This window comes from Rhinopithecus bieti, unplaced genomic scaffold (genome assembly GCF_001698545.2).
Source record: "Rhinopithecus bieti isolate Rb0 unplaced genomic scaffold, ASM169854v2 scaffold_19482, whole genome shotgun sequence".
Lineage (NCBI taxonomy): Eukaryota > Metazoa > Chordata > Mammalia > Primates > Cercopithecidae > Rhinopithecus > Rhinopithecus bieti.
In genome coordinates this window covers 1,538,148-1,553,028 of record NW_016809768.1, presented here as the reverse complement: position 1 = coordinate 1,553,028, position 14,881 = coordinate 1,538,148, and the positions used below count along the sequence as shown (strand labels likewise).

General features: G+C 38.0%; 1 protein-coding gene across 1 annotated transcript in view; it reads right to left on the bottom strand.

The window, feature by feature from the left end:
- Positions 1-14,881, bottom strand: part of DRC11 (dynein regulatory complex subunit 11) — a 172,333-nt gene that overhangs the window by 88,069 nt on the left and 69,383 nt on the right. The window contains 2 exon segments of the mRNA XM_017890381.1: positions 1,910-1,969; positions 1,971-2,033. Coding sequence (XP_017745870.1) covers positions 1,910-1,969; positions 1,971-2,033 — 123 coding nt within the window.

The window sequence follows — 14,881 nt, the reverse complement described above, 5'->3', positions numbered from 1 at the left end:
TTTGGTTTTCTACTTCTTGCCTGATAGGTTGCTAGAATGATGGATTTCGGGCTGCATCCATGTCCCTCAAAGGACACAAACTTATCCTTTTGGTTATGGCCTGCATAGTATTCCCATGGTGTATATGGCCACATTTTCTTAATCCAGATCTGTCACTGATGGACATTTGGTTGATTCCCAAGTTTATGCTATTGTGAATAGTGCTGCAATAAACATACGTGTGCATGTGTCTTTGTAGTAGATATGTTAATCCTTTTGGGTATATACAGTAGTGGGATGGCTGGGTCATATGGTACATCTAGTTCTAGATCCTTAGAGGAATTGCGCCATACTGTTTTCTAAATGGTTGAACTAGTTACAATCCCACCACAGTGTAAAAGGTTTCTATTTCTCCCACATCCTCTCCAACACCCTGTTGTTCCTGACTTCTTAATGATTGCATTCTAACTGGTGTGAGATGGTAATCTCATTGTGGTTTTGATTTGCATTTCTCTGATGGCGAGTGATGATGAGTCATTTTTTCATGTGTCTGTTGGTATGTATGATGTCTTCTTTTGAGAAATGTCTGTTCAATCCTTGCCCACTTTTTGAATGGGGTTGTTTCTTTTTTCTTGTATATTTGTTTGGTTCTTTGTAGATTCTGGATATTACTTTTGTCAGATGAGTAGGTTTGCAAAAATTTTCTCCCATTGCTGTAGGTTGCCTGTTCACTCTGATGGGTAGTTTCTTTTGCTGTGCAAAACCTCCTTTAGTTTTAATTAGATCACTTGACTCAGGAAGGGGAAATCACACACAGGGGCGCTATCATGGGGAGGGGGGAGGAGGGAGGGATTGCCAATTGGGGAGTTATACATGATATAAATGATGAATTGATTGGGTGCCTTGACGAGTTGTGGGTGCAGCAACACCAACATGGCATAAGTATACTACATAACAAACCTGCACGTTATGCACAATGTACCCTAGAACTTAAAGTATAAAAAAAAAAAAAAAGAGTTGTGCAATCCTCAGTATAATCTAATTTTATTGTAGTAAAATATACGTAAAATCTAGTATTTAAAGTGTTTGATTTTATGGCATTAACTACAATCAGTGTTATTCAACCACCTCCATTATCTAATTTCTGAACTTTTGTTACCCTGAATGGAACTCTCATACTCGTTAAGTAGTGACTCTTATTATTCCTCTTCCATGCTTCTGTAAACCACAAATCTGCTTTTTCTTGCTATAGATGTGTCTACTCTGGATATTTTGTATAAATGGTATCCTATAAAAAAAAAAAGAGTTTCTGCTGAGAGCACATGGGCCCTGAGAGTGCACTTCTCCTGGAGGCTTCACCATGAAGATCCCCCCAGTTATTGGCAAGTTCATCCCACCTCCACTTCCAAACCCCCTACACGAGGGAAAGACGGGCCCAATATGACACTGTGTGAACTCTGATTTCCTTTAGTAACAAATACTTCTGTTATAATATATCCAGATGTCAGTGCTAGATGATAAATGTGAATGAACACATTTTGGTTAAATTAGTATGATTATTTTGACTTTCCAGTGTTTACTTGGTTTGTTAAGTATTTTTACTTCTCTTACCACTGAGGAAAGAAAAGTGGGATAATTTATTTTGAGGAAGGAAAACTTAAAGCTATCACATATGTGAATCAACATGTGAGGTATCTGAGTGTTGAAACCACGACTGATCCTAATTGATACTTACAAGTTACAGAAAATGTGGCAATGGATTGCTGATCAACATTTAAAAATTGAAAACCTGTTGGTAGATAACATGGTTTCTCCAGGAAACAAATGGCTGCAATCCCAACAGATTTGGAAATATCTCATTGACCCAAAGCAAAAAAGTCACTAAAAAGAAAATGAAATCAAATTTCTAAAATTTATACAAATATTTTACCTTATTTTTTCCCTTGGTTCCTTTCTTTTGTTTTTTGGTTTTCTTAGGTTGCTTTTCCTTTTCTTCTTTTCTTCTTTTCGTTTTTTTCTTCTTCTTCTTGGTTTGCAATGATATCCTCAATAACCTAATGAAAACCAAAATAATCATAGCATTTTCACAGATCCCTATCAAGAGGAGGACTGTTTATCCTGTCTGGAAGGAAGTATTTGTGCTGGTCAGTATCACCTCTCTGCCTGGCCCTGGACCCTGCAGGCCGACCCCTTGTGGGGTATGGTGGGGGTCCTGCCTGCCATCTACCCTTAGCTGGATTCGTGAGTAGGGGGCAGCAACCTCAGTGTAGATGGAGAGAGAGTCTGAACATTTCTGAGCCCGATTCCTTTCCTAATTCCACCTGCTCCAGCTCTTGGAGGTTCCACAAACTCTAGGGGAGGTCACAGCTTCCTCAACGTCTCAGCAACAGCTGGATGTGCCAGCCCTGATCACAACTCATCAAAATCCAGGGGGAGGATGCCACTGTTTCCTGCCAGGCTCTGATGGCAACAGCCACTCTTGCAATAACTTCCATTTTCATGAGTTGGTTTCTTTCACCAGTGATTTAATTTATATTCCCTACAGTGACAAAAGACCTTTTATCCTCCTAAATTATAAAATATTTGTTAAAAAGCATCCAGTTCACATAGGATTAGCATCACTGCAGAACTATTATACATTTGTTTTAAAAAAACATGTAATTCAGTTCAATATAACAGTGTTCACTGAGCACTCACTCACTGCCATAGAGAGCTGTGAATTCCAGGAGATATAAAGGTGACAATGACAGGACACGCTTCCTGTTTGGCTCCCGGGGCTCTGCTCATCACTCGTCATGTGGCCAAGACAAGCTGCATAAGCTCTCTGAGACTCAGTTTCCTCAGCTCTGAAATGGAGCCAGTATCTCCGTACACAGCACTTAGGATCCACCGGGCATGCTTCTGAGAGTCTCCCGGAGACAGACTCCTTCGCTGCTACACCAGACGCACGGGGGTTGCTGTTGTTGCCCCGTTTTATGGATGAGAGAACGGGGACACACAGAGTGCAGTATCCCAGCCAGGGACACACAGCTAGTGAGTAGCTGAGCTGGGATTCAGGTGGCACTAACCAGGGTGAATTTCACAACGTAGGGAGAAAAGAGGCACGATGCATAAGAATACATGTCAACTTACTCCATTATACAAAATGCACAGAGTGAAACCAACAATCCATACTCCAGTCTCAGGTACACACAGATGTAGTCCAAGTACAAAGGAAAGTAAGGGAATGACCTACTCCAAATTAAGTACAGCAGTTGCCTTTGAAGATGCAGCAATTAAAACATTGGGGGGTGGGGAGACAAGGGCTAATATCGTTTTATCCTTGTGTGGAAAAAGGAGAGAGGTGAAGCATGTGTTGTGCACATATTTGGCCATGCAAAAATGATCTTTTCCCAGTCGGGGCAACATGATGAAACCCCATGTCTACAAAAAAATACGAAACATTAGCCAGGCATGGTGGTGCACACCTGTACTCCCAGCTATCTGGGAGGCTGAGGTGGGAGGATTGCCTGAGCCTGGGAGGTAGAGGCTGCAGTGAGCTAAGATCCAGCCACTGCCCTCCAGCCTGCGCGACAGAGTGAGATCCTGCCTCAAAAAATGAAACAAAACAAAACAAAACAAAACAGACAAGGGCTCATCTCGACTCACAGAATCAAGGTGTGGCTGCCCAGGTCTTCATTGCACTGGAGCACTCGGAACACAGACATCGTTTGGACCTTAGAAACTGCAAAACTTTCAGAAAAGTAAAGACTTAAAAAAAAATAGTCTGATATCTAAAATATGAGCACCTAAAAAAAAGATGAAATCCTTATTTGTGGAGTATACATTTCACTGTGGCCTTATCAGTTAAGCCTTTTAAAGTCTTACCAATTATATGGTTTATTTCATCTCTCTCCTTTTAAAGTTTATTAGTTTAAATTTTGAGTATTACATTTTCATGGTTCACAATTCAAAAGTTACGAAAGAGTAATTATACATAAATACATAATATACAGTGAAAGGTTTCCTCCCCATACTATTAACCAGCCAAGAAGATCCACTTTCTCTTTTTATGTTTATTTTTTATTAAGGCATAATTGACAAAAATTTAATATATTTACAGTACACAACATGAGGTTTTGATACATGTACACATTGTGGAATGATTAAGTTAAGCTAACTAACATGTCCATCACCTTACATTCTTAGCATTTTTTTGTGTGATGAGAACATTTACAATATAGTCTCTTAGCAATTAAAAAATATACAAAACAATATTGTTAATTATAGTCATCATGCTGGACAATACATCTCCAGAACTTTTTCCTCCTGTCTAATGGAAACTCTGTACCCTTTGACCAACATCTCTCCATTCCCTGATCTTCCCCTCCCACCCTTGGTAATCAGTATTCTACTCTCTGCTTCTGTAAGTTACATTTTTTTTTTAGATTTTATTTATAAGTGAGATCATGCAGTATTTGTCTTTCTGTGCCTGGCTTATTTCACTTAGCATAATGTCCTCCAGGTTCACGCATGTTGTCACAAATGACAGAAATTTCCTTCTTTTTTAAAGCTGAATAGTGTCCCATTGGGTATATACAATACTTTATGTTTATCCATTCATCCATTGAAGAACACTGAGGTTGCTTCCATATCTTGGTTACTGTGAGCCATGCTGCAATGAACATGGAAGTGCAGACATCTCTTTGACGCACTGATTTCATTTCCTTTGGATACATACTCAGTAGTGGGATTGCTGGATCATACGGTAGTTCTATTTTTCATTTTTTGAGGAACTTCCACGCTGTTTTCCATAATGCTTGTGTTAATTTACATTCCCACCAACAGTGTACAAGGGTCCCTTCTCTCACATCCTTGCCAACATTTGTTATCTTCTGTCTTTTTGACATCCTAACAAGCGTGAGGTAATATCTCATTGTTTAATTAGCGTTATGTCTGTTGCGTTGAGCATTTTTCCATATACATGTTGACCATTTGTACGTCTTCTTTTGAGAAATGTCTATTCATGTCCATTGCCCAATTTTAAATTAGGTTGTTTTCTTGCTATAGCAGTCTTTAAATTCTTTATATACTTTGGATATTAATGCCTTTCAGATGTATGGTTTGCAAATATTTTCTCCCAATTCATAGGTTGACTCTTCTCTTTTGTTTCCTTGCTGTGCAGAAGGTTTTTAGTTTGGTGCAATGCCATCTGTCTACTTTTACTTTTTTTGCCTGTGCTTTTGGGGTCATATCCAGAGAATCACTGCCCAGATCAATGTCATGGAGATTTTCCCTATGTTTTCTTACAGTAGTTTTACAGTTTCTGGTCTTTCATTCATGGCTTTCACTCATTTTGAGTTGATTTGTGTATATGGTGAGAGGTAAGGGTTTAATTTCCTTGTTCTGCATGTGGATATCCAGTTTTCTCACATCATTTATCAAAGAGACTTATCCTTCTTCCATTGTGTGTTCTTGACACCTTTGTTGAAAATCAATTTGCTGTAGTGTGTGGGTTTATTGCTGGGCTCTCTCTTCTGTTCCATTGATCTTTATGTCTGCTTTTATGCCAGTATCACGCTGTTTTGCTTTCTGTAGCTTTGTAATATATTTGGAAATCAGGAAGTGTGATGTCTCTAGCTTTGTTCTTTTAGCTCAAGATTAACTGGATATTTGAGGTGTTTTGTGGTTCCATATAAATTTTAGAATTGTTTTTTCTATTTCTGTGAAAAAGTGTCACTGAAATTTTGATAGTGACTACATTGAATCTATAGATCACTTTGGGTAATATGCTCATTTTTACAACATTAATTCTTCCAATTCATGAGTACAGGATATCTTTCTATTTATTCGTGTCCTCTTAAAATTATTTCATCAATGTTTTGCAGGTTTCAATATACAGACTCTTCAACTCCTTGGTTAAATTTATACCTAAATTTTAAAAGTTACTATAAATGGGATTGTTTTCTTGATTTCTTTTTCAGAGGGTTCACTGTTAGTGTATAGAAATGCTACTGATCTTCTGTATGTTGACTTTGTATCTTGAAACTTTACTAAGTTTGTTTGTCAGTTCTAATAGTATTCGTAGTGGAGTCTCTGGGGTTTTCTTTCTTCTTTTTAAAAAATTTTAAAAATTTAATACAGACAGGGTCTTGCTTTGTTGCCCAGGCTATTCTCAAAAACCTGTGCTAAGTGATCCTCCCATTTCAGCCTCCCAAACTGCTGGGATTACAGGCGTGAGCCACCGTGCCTGGCCTCTGGATTTTTCTACATACAAGATCAAAAATAGGCAATTTCCCTTCTTCCCTTCCTATTTGGATGCCTTCTATTTCTCATTCTTGCCTAATTGCTCTGGCTAGGACTTCTGTACTAGGTTGAATAAAAGTGGCAAGAGTGGGCATCCTTATCTTGTCCAGCTCTTAGAGGAAAAACTCAGATTTTTTACTATTGAGTATGATTTTAGCTGTGGGGTTTTTATATATAGTCTTTATTGTGTTAAGTTCCTTCTCTGCATAATTTGTTGAGTTTTTATCATGAAAGAGTTCTGAATTTTGTCAAATACTTTTTCTGCATCTATTAAAATGATCGTATGATTTGTATCCCTCATTCTGTTAATGTGGTATATTACACTGATTGATTTGGATAGGCTGAACCAATCTTGTGTCCCAAGGATAAATCCTGTTTGACCATGGTGAATGATTCTTTTAATGTGCTCTTGAATTTGGCTTGCTAGTATTTTGTTGAGGGTTTCTGCATCTATGTTCATCATGAATATTGGCTTATAATTTTCTTTTCTTTCAGTGTCTTGTCTGGTTTTGGTATCAGGTTTACACTGGCCTTATAAATGAATTTGGAAGTATTTATTTCTCTTCAATTTTTGGGAAGAATTTAAGAAGTATTGGTATTAGTTCTTTACATGTTTGGTAGAATTCACACAAGAAGCCATTTTATCCTGGGCCTTTCTTTGTTGGAAGGGTTTTGACTACTGATTCAGTTTCTCTACTCACTATGATTTTCTACTTTTTTGTGATTAGTCCTGTTGTTGTATAAGAATTTATCCATTTCTTCTAGGCTAATGAATTTGCTGGTATATAATTATTCATAGTAGTCTCATGATCTTTTGTATTTCTATAGTATCAGTTGTAATGTCTCCTCCTTCATTTTAACTTTTATTTGTCTGACTCTTTTCTTTCCTAGTCTAGTTAATAGTCTGTCAATTTTATCTTTCACAAAACCAACTCTTAGTTTACCTTTTCTGTTGTTTTTTTGAGGTTCCATTTCATTTATTTTTGTTCTAATCTTTATTTCTTTCCTCTGCTATTTTTGTACTTAATAACAGTTTGTTTTTCTTTCTCTAGTTCCTTGAGGCATAATGTTAGGTTGTTTGAGATCTTTCTTCTTTTACGGTGTAGGCATTTAATGATAGAAATTTTCCTCTTAGTACTGCTTTTGTTGCATCTCATAGGTTTTAGTACGTTGTGTTTCCATTTTTATTGGTTTCAAGATATTTTAAAATTTGCCTTTAAATTTCTTCTTTGATCCATTGGTTGTTTTAGGAGCATGTTGTTAATTTCTATCTGTGAAATTTCAAAGATTTTTCCTTTTATTGTTTCTGGTTTCACACCATTGCAGTCTGAAAAGATATACTTGATATGATTGTGATCTTCCTAAATTTGTTTAGGCTTGTTTTGTGGCTGAATATATGATTTGTCCTGGGGAATGTTCTATGACCATTTGAAAGGAATGTATATTCTGCTGCTGTTGGATCAAATGTTCTGTATATGTCTATTAGGTCCATTTGGTCTAAAGTGTAGTTCAAGTTCATTGTTTCCTTATTAATTTTGTTTGAATGATCTGTTCATTGTCGAAAGTGAGGTATTGAAATTCCCTGCTATTATTGTATTGTAGTCTATCTCTCCCTTCAGATCTATTAATATTTGCTTTTCATATTTATATACTCTGATGTTTGGTACACATACATTTGCAATTATTATATCCTATTGAACTGATCTCTTTATAATTATATAATGATCTTACTTGCCCTTTTACAGTTTTGACTTAAAGTATATTTTGTCTGACATAATTCTAGTTACCCCTGCTTTCTTTTGGATTCAATTTACACGGAATATCTTTTTCTATCCCTTCACCTTCATTCTATGTGTGTCCTTAAAGGTAAAGTGAATCTCTTGTATGCAGCATATAGTGGAGTAATTTTTAAAAAATCCATTCAGCCGTGCTATGTCTTTTGATTGGAGAATTTAATCCATTTATATTTGCGATAATTATTGACAGGAAGAACTTACTGCTGCCACTTTGTTTGTTACTTTCTGATTGTCTTGTAAATCCTTCTTTCACTTTGTTCTGGTATTATTTTCCTGATTTCATTAGTTTATCTGTATTGTCTTATAATTTGCTGAGCTTCTTTAGAATACTTATTTTGAATTCTCTGTCACGTAATTCACGGATCTCCAATTCTTTAGGGTCAGTTAGTGAAAGTTTATTGTGTTCTGTTAGTGGTATCGTGTTTCCCTGATTCTTCATATAGTCTTATAAAAGAGTCTGCAAATTTCAAGAAGTAGTCACCTCTTCCAGACTTTATAGACTGGCTTTGGTAAGGAAAGACCTTCACCTGTGGGCAGCAGGGTTGAGGGACAGAGGCATGCCGGGGGCACTGTAGCACTGGGTTTAGTGTTGTGAGGTACCAAGTGTTGGGGCATGTGGTGGCTCCAAATCTGGGGGAGCATTCAGTCTTGCCATTTCAGGCAGCTGGAGTCTGTGATGTTGGCACCTGCTTAGTCCTTTGTGGCTGGGGCCAGCTGCAGGTGCACATGTGGCAGTGGGGGCCAGCAGCTTGCATATGCATAATTGCAGAGGCCCGTTGCAGGCCAGCAACACCATCTGCATGCATGGGCAACTTCAGGCTGAGCTGGAGGGGTGCATGCACATGTAGCTACAGGGACTAGCTTTGGGAACAAGCATAGTGTGGGGATAGGAGCTGGAGGGCATGGCCAACTGGTTATGCTCACCTAGTTGCGGGGGCCAGGCTAGCAGCTACTGCAATAGTCTGGCTACAGGAGCTAGCCTTGAGTGCATGCAGTGGTGAGGTTGGAGTCTGTGGTAGGGGGCTCCAAAGTTGTTTTTTGGCATACATGCAGTAGCTGCTCTGGGTCCCTGGCCCAGAGAACCTGTGGAGGCAGTATCTGGGGTGATTTCAAGGAGATGTGGTGACTTAGGCACCTAGGGAACATGAGGGCCACTTGGGTGGGTCACTGGGCTGGGGTCACTGTGGCAGGAGCAGTCATGTTGCTCTGGGTGGCTCCAGCAGGGGACGGGAGACTCAGGCACCTGGAGATTGTGAAGGTGAAAAGAAATGCAGTGTCCTCAGTGGTGAAAACTGAAGGAGGTCCACTGCTTCTGTGCAGGCAGCTGGTTTCCTCAGATGTGAAAACTGTAGGAACTTCTGCAGAATATGCTGTTGGGGTTCATGATAACAAACCCTGAAGGGTCCTCTGTGGTGAAAGCTGCAGGTGGTTGTGTGGTGGTCTTGAGGGCTGTTGAGTTCCTCAGCAGAAGTCTGCAGGAGTCCTGCGCTAAGCAGGACACAGGGGTTTGTGGTGACCTCCAGTATGTGGCCGATCATGATACATTTGCTAAAAAATCAACCCAAATACTTTGGATATGCTTCTAAAGACACTTTATACACACATATGCAAATATACATATAATGCATACACACACAGAGCACACTGGCATTGCTGTGTTATGTTTGCCAATTGTATAGGTGAACAGTAATATGTCACTGAAGTTGTCTCTTTTTTAAACCAATACAAAACTTATTTTATCTGCACTCTTCAGTTATAGCAAAATCTTCCAAGTGCACACAGATGTACACATGTACACACACAAATGCACATTATAGACATCAACTTGTCGTTTTATACAAATGTTAGCATATTATAATACTGTTCTGGTTCTCCATTTGTCACCTAATAATATATCTTGGCCATCTTTCCTTAGTGATACATACACAGCTTCATGGTTCATTTTTTAAGGGTGTATTGTAACAATTTATTTGGCCATTCCCCTACCAAATAAGATTAACATTATTTCTAACAGTAATCTGCTGTCATTTCTAATAGTAATCTGCTACTACTAACATTGTTGCCATGAATAAATGCATGCAAATATCATTTTGCAGGTGGTGAACATATCTGCAGGATAAATTCCTTAAAGTAGAAATGCTGGATCAAGTGTACGCACATTTGTAATACTGTTAAACTTCCCACCATGGGTTGTGTCAATTTACCCTTCTGCCAGCAGTGTAGGAGAGGGCCTGTTTCCCCATATGCTCGTTGTCATAGTGCATCTTGTTTGCCAGTTACATGGGTAGAAATGTAGTTGCTTTTGTTTTTTTTGAGAAGCCAGTATTGAATTTATTTTGTTCCTGTTCATCAACTCGAGCAAAATCTTCCAAAGTTAAAAGTATACTTTACTGCCTATTAAGTCAGCCATCATTTTTTTGGCCTCAGGGTCAAATTTGGCCTGGTGCCTGTTTTCTTTTCCCAAAATATAATTTTATTGAAGCATATCATATACTCACTCATTTCAAGTGTGCAATTCAATAATTTTTCAGCAAGTATATCAAGTTGTGTTCCACTACCATAAATCAGTTTTAGAACATTCTATCACCTCAATAAGATTGTCTCATTTCCATTATTTGCTAATCCCTTGTCTCTCCGCTTCCCAGGTGTATCAGTCCATTCTCATGCTGGTATGAAGAAATACCCAACACTGAGTAATTTATGAAGTAAAGAGGTTTACTTGACTCACAGTTCCACATGGCTGGGAAGGCCTCAGGAAACTCACAATCATGGTGGAAGGGGAAGCAAACAGGTCATTCTTCATATGGCAACAGGAGAGAGAAGTGTCGAGCAAAGGGGGAAAAGCCCCTTACAGAGCCATCAAATCTTGTGAGAACTCACTTGCTATCACGAGAACAGCATGAGGATAACTGCCTACATGAGTTAATTACCTCCTAACAGGTCCAACCCACAACAAATGGGCATTACGGGAACTACAATTCAAGATGAGATTTGGGTGGGGACACAACAAAAGTATCTCTCCAAGCAAGCACTAATCTACTTTCTCTATCTACAGGTTTCCTTTTTCTAGACATTTCATATAAATGGAATCATAAAATATATAGTCCATCGTGTCTGGCTTCATTCACATTGCATAATGTTTTAATATGGCATAATGCTTTAAGTTCATTCACGTTGTAGCATGTATCAGATGTGCGTTCCTTTTTAATTGCCAAATAATATTAAGTTGTACGGATATACCATATTTTACCATATTCCCCAGTTGATATGCATTTAAGTTGTTTCAAATTTTTGGCAATTATGACCAATGCTGCTATGAACATTCATCTACAAATGTTTTTGTGTGGATATATGTTTTCATTTCTTTTGGCTAGAGTCCTAAGAGAAGAACTGCTAGGTCCTTTGGTAAATTTATATTTTACTTTTAAGAAATTGGCATGATGTTTTCCAAAGTGGCAACATTCTGCATTCCCACTAGCAATGTATGAGGGTTCCCTTTTCTCCACATCTTCATCTGTAATTGTCTTTTTTTTTGTATCTGTCCTCATGGGTGTGAAATAGCATTACATTTCCGTTTTAATTTTCATTACCCTAATGACTAATAATGTTGAACATGTTTTCATGTTCTTACTAGCCATCCAGATATCTTCCTTTGTGAATTGTCTGTTCAAGTCTTTTGCTTGTGTTTTGATTGAACTGTCTTCTTATTGAGGTGGAAGAGCACTTTGTATTTTCTGGCTGTAAGTCCTTTAGCAGGTAGGTATTCTGCAAATATCTTCTCCCAGTCTGTTACTTGTACTTTCATTTTCTTAATGGTATCTCTTGAAGTGCAAAAGTTTTGCATTTTGTTGAAGATTCAATTGATCAATTTCATCTGTCAGTGTAGTTTTAATTTGCATTTCTCTTACATGTGTGAGGTTGTTCATCTTTTCATGTGTTGAACATCTTTTATTATGTTTCAAATTCATCTGAGTTTTCTCTTTCTGAGAACTGTCTATTCATATCCTTTTGCTGATTTTTGTATTGGGTTATTAATCTTTTCTTATAGAGCTGTAGGAGTTCCTTACATATTAGAAGAAAGGTCTCTTGTCTGTGATACTTATCACAAAAAATTCTCTCAGGGTATCATCTGTCATTTCCCTCACTTGGGGTCATTTTTTCCATGTAGGATTAAAACAATTTTGTGTGTGTAGTCGAATTTATCAATTTTTTTTCTGCTATGATTCCTGGGTTTGCACCATAGCTAGAAGGATCTTTCCCATTCTGAGGTTATGACATATTTCTTTCTTCGCTTCTTCTAGTCCTTTTGTGTTTTTGTTTTGTTTTATAAGTAAGTGTTTGATCCACTTGGAATCAATCCAAAGTAAAGTGTAAAGAGTTAGGAATTTAATTTTCTTTTTTCTTAGATGACCACCTGGCTCTTCTTATACCATTTATTTCCTTTTTTTCCTTTCACATTTGAGATGCTGTCTTTATTATAAATTTCCATATGTATTTGGGTCTATTTCTTGATTTTCCATTCTTTTCAATTGATGTGCCTTTTCAGCCTTTTGTCTGTGCCAGTGGGCTCCTAAGAATATGTTTTCATACCTGGCAAAGCTAGTTCCTCCTCACTATGCTTCATTTTCCAAATTCCACTGGTTATTCTTGGTTATTTGCTTTCTACTTAAAGTTTACTTTAGTCATCCTCCCTGCCTCCTCCCTGCCAATGCCCCAATATAATGCTATTGGTATTTTTATTTGGATCATATTATGTTTATAGATGATGTTTAGGAGTCAAGGTATGTATGGTGTTGAGTATTCCTACCTAAGAGCACGATATGCTTTTCCATTTCTTCGCATCCCTCAGGAGTGTTGTAAGTTTTTCTTCACGTAGAGTGTACATTTATCATTAAGTTTATTCCTGGGCATTTTATCTTTGCATTGTTGGTGTTGTAAATGGTCTCTTACATTATATTTTCTAGCTAGCTACTGTTTGTATGCACAACAGCGATTGTTTTCTGCATATTAATTTTGTAATCCCCCATCTTGCTTCTCATATTATTTAAAGTAGTTTTTAGTTTATTCTCTTTGCTTTTTTGCTCTTTATTCAATGCTTTTCTAAATATTGAACATATGTGCAAAAGGTGATCATGTGCCTCTTCCATTCCCCTTTAGAACACTAGAAAGGGGATATATTGTTTAGTAGTTCCTATGGGACAATGTTAAATAATAGTGGTGATGATGGCTATTCTTGAATTTTTCCTGACACTCATGAGTGGAAATGTTTCTAGTGAATTTCTTTAAGCATGACACTTGGTTTTGAACTAAGAAATATTTAATAATGTTCAACAAGTATCCATATATTCCAGTTTTGTAGGCTTCTATTTTTAAATATCAAGAATGGATATTAAATTTGTAAAATGCCCTTGCAACCTCCAGAGTGAGGAACTTACGGTTTTCCCTTTTGGATTTTTTAATACAATGCAGTGCATTCATAGACATCCTTAACCCAAACCATTCTTGCATCCTGGAATAATCACCTCTTGTGTTTTACTAGTTTAATGTGGTGCTGGTTTTGGTGTGCTAATACTTTAGTTAAAATGTTTGTGTTAATACTTATAAGGGAGACAGATCTGTGTCCTTTTTTTTGTGTTCAATCTTTTCTTTTTGGGTTTTGTATCAATGTTATGCTCGTTTCAAAAAAAGTATTTGTATTATTTTTGTGTCTTATTAATATATATTTCACCTGGTACGTACACTGTTATAAGGATAATGCTTGGCTTACTCTCTCTTCATACTATGGCTACAATGGCTACTATTACTGCTACTATTAACACTAGTAACAACGGTGATGATTTTCTGAAGGGTTTCAATGTGCCAGCTCTGTTCTAAGTACCTCACATGTACTGTCTCATTTAATTATTACCTCGGTGCAGGGAGGTAGGTGTTGCCAGTAACCTCCACTTACAGATGAGAAAACTGAATCGGCGGGTGGGGGGATGAAGCTTGTCTAAGGTTGCAGGTCTAGTGTGTGGCGGAACTGTGATTTGTAATCACCATGCCATTCTGACTCTTCAATCATCTGTCTTTCAAGGCTAAGCTGCTTTGTGGTCTCCTCTGTTCTCTCTCAATGTGTTAACCAGACATTCTCAATTTTCTTTTGACTAGTAGTTTTTAATGTTTCTCATGGCAATTTAGATGTTCTACCAACATTCTTAATCCTATAATCGCTACCTTTCTAACTGAACATAAAATGTGTCTGGATGCTTGCCATGGACTTCCAAGACACAAATTGTGCCTGGCAATTTAGCTGGCGGGACAACACCTAAACACATAAAAAAAGTGAAACAACTCCAAATCAAAATGACAATCACTCAAGGCAGGGCTTAACAAACTGCCAAATAATAGGGTCAATATTTAGTGCTCACGGAATTCAGTGGAGAAGGGAGGAGTCCTGTGGAGGGCTGAGGCAGCCTTTGGGAGCGGAGGTTGGTTTCCGATGGAGAAGTGAAGGAAGAGCAATTCCTGTGTGCTTAACTCTGAGGGCTCTTGGAGGGGAGCACAGGGACAAAGGGAGGGTCAGTCATACTGAAGTCCTGAAACCCTGAGCGACAGCCTGGTTTTTACTGCTGCAGAGAAGTTTATGTTACTTAACGAATTCCTGTTAAAGAACATCAGGCTGTTTTCTTCTTTGTCAATGCAATAAACAAGGCAGACGTGAACAGCATCCATGGCAGGGGTCAGCAAATTATGGTGCATGGGCCAGCTCTGGCCGGCAGCCTGCCCATTTTTGAAATGAAGTGTGACTGGAACACAGCCATGCCCATCATTTACATGTT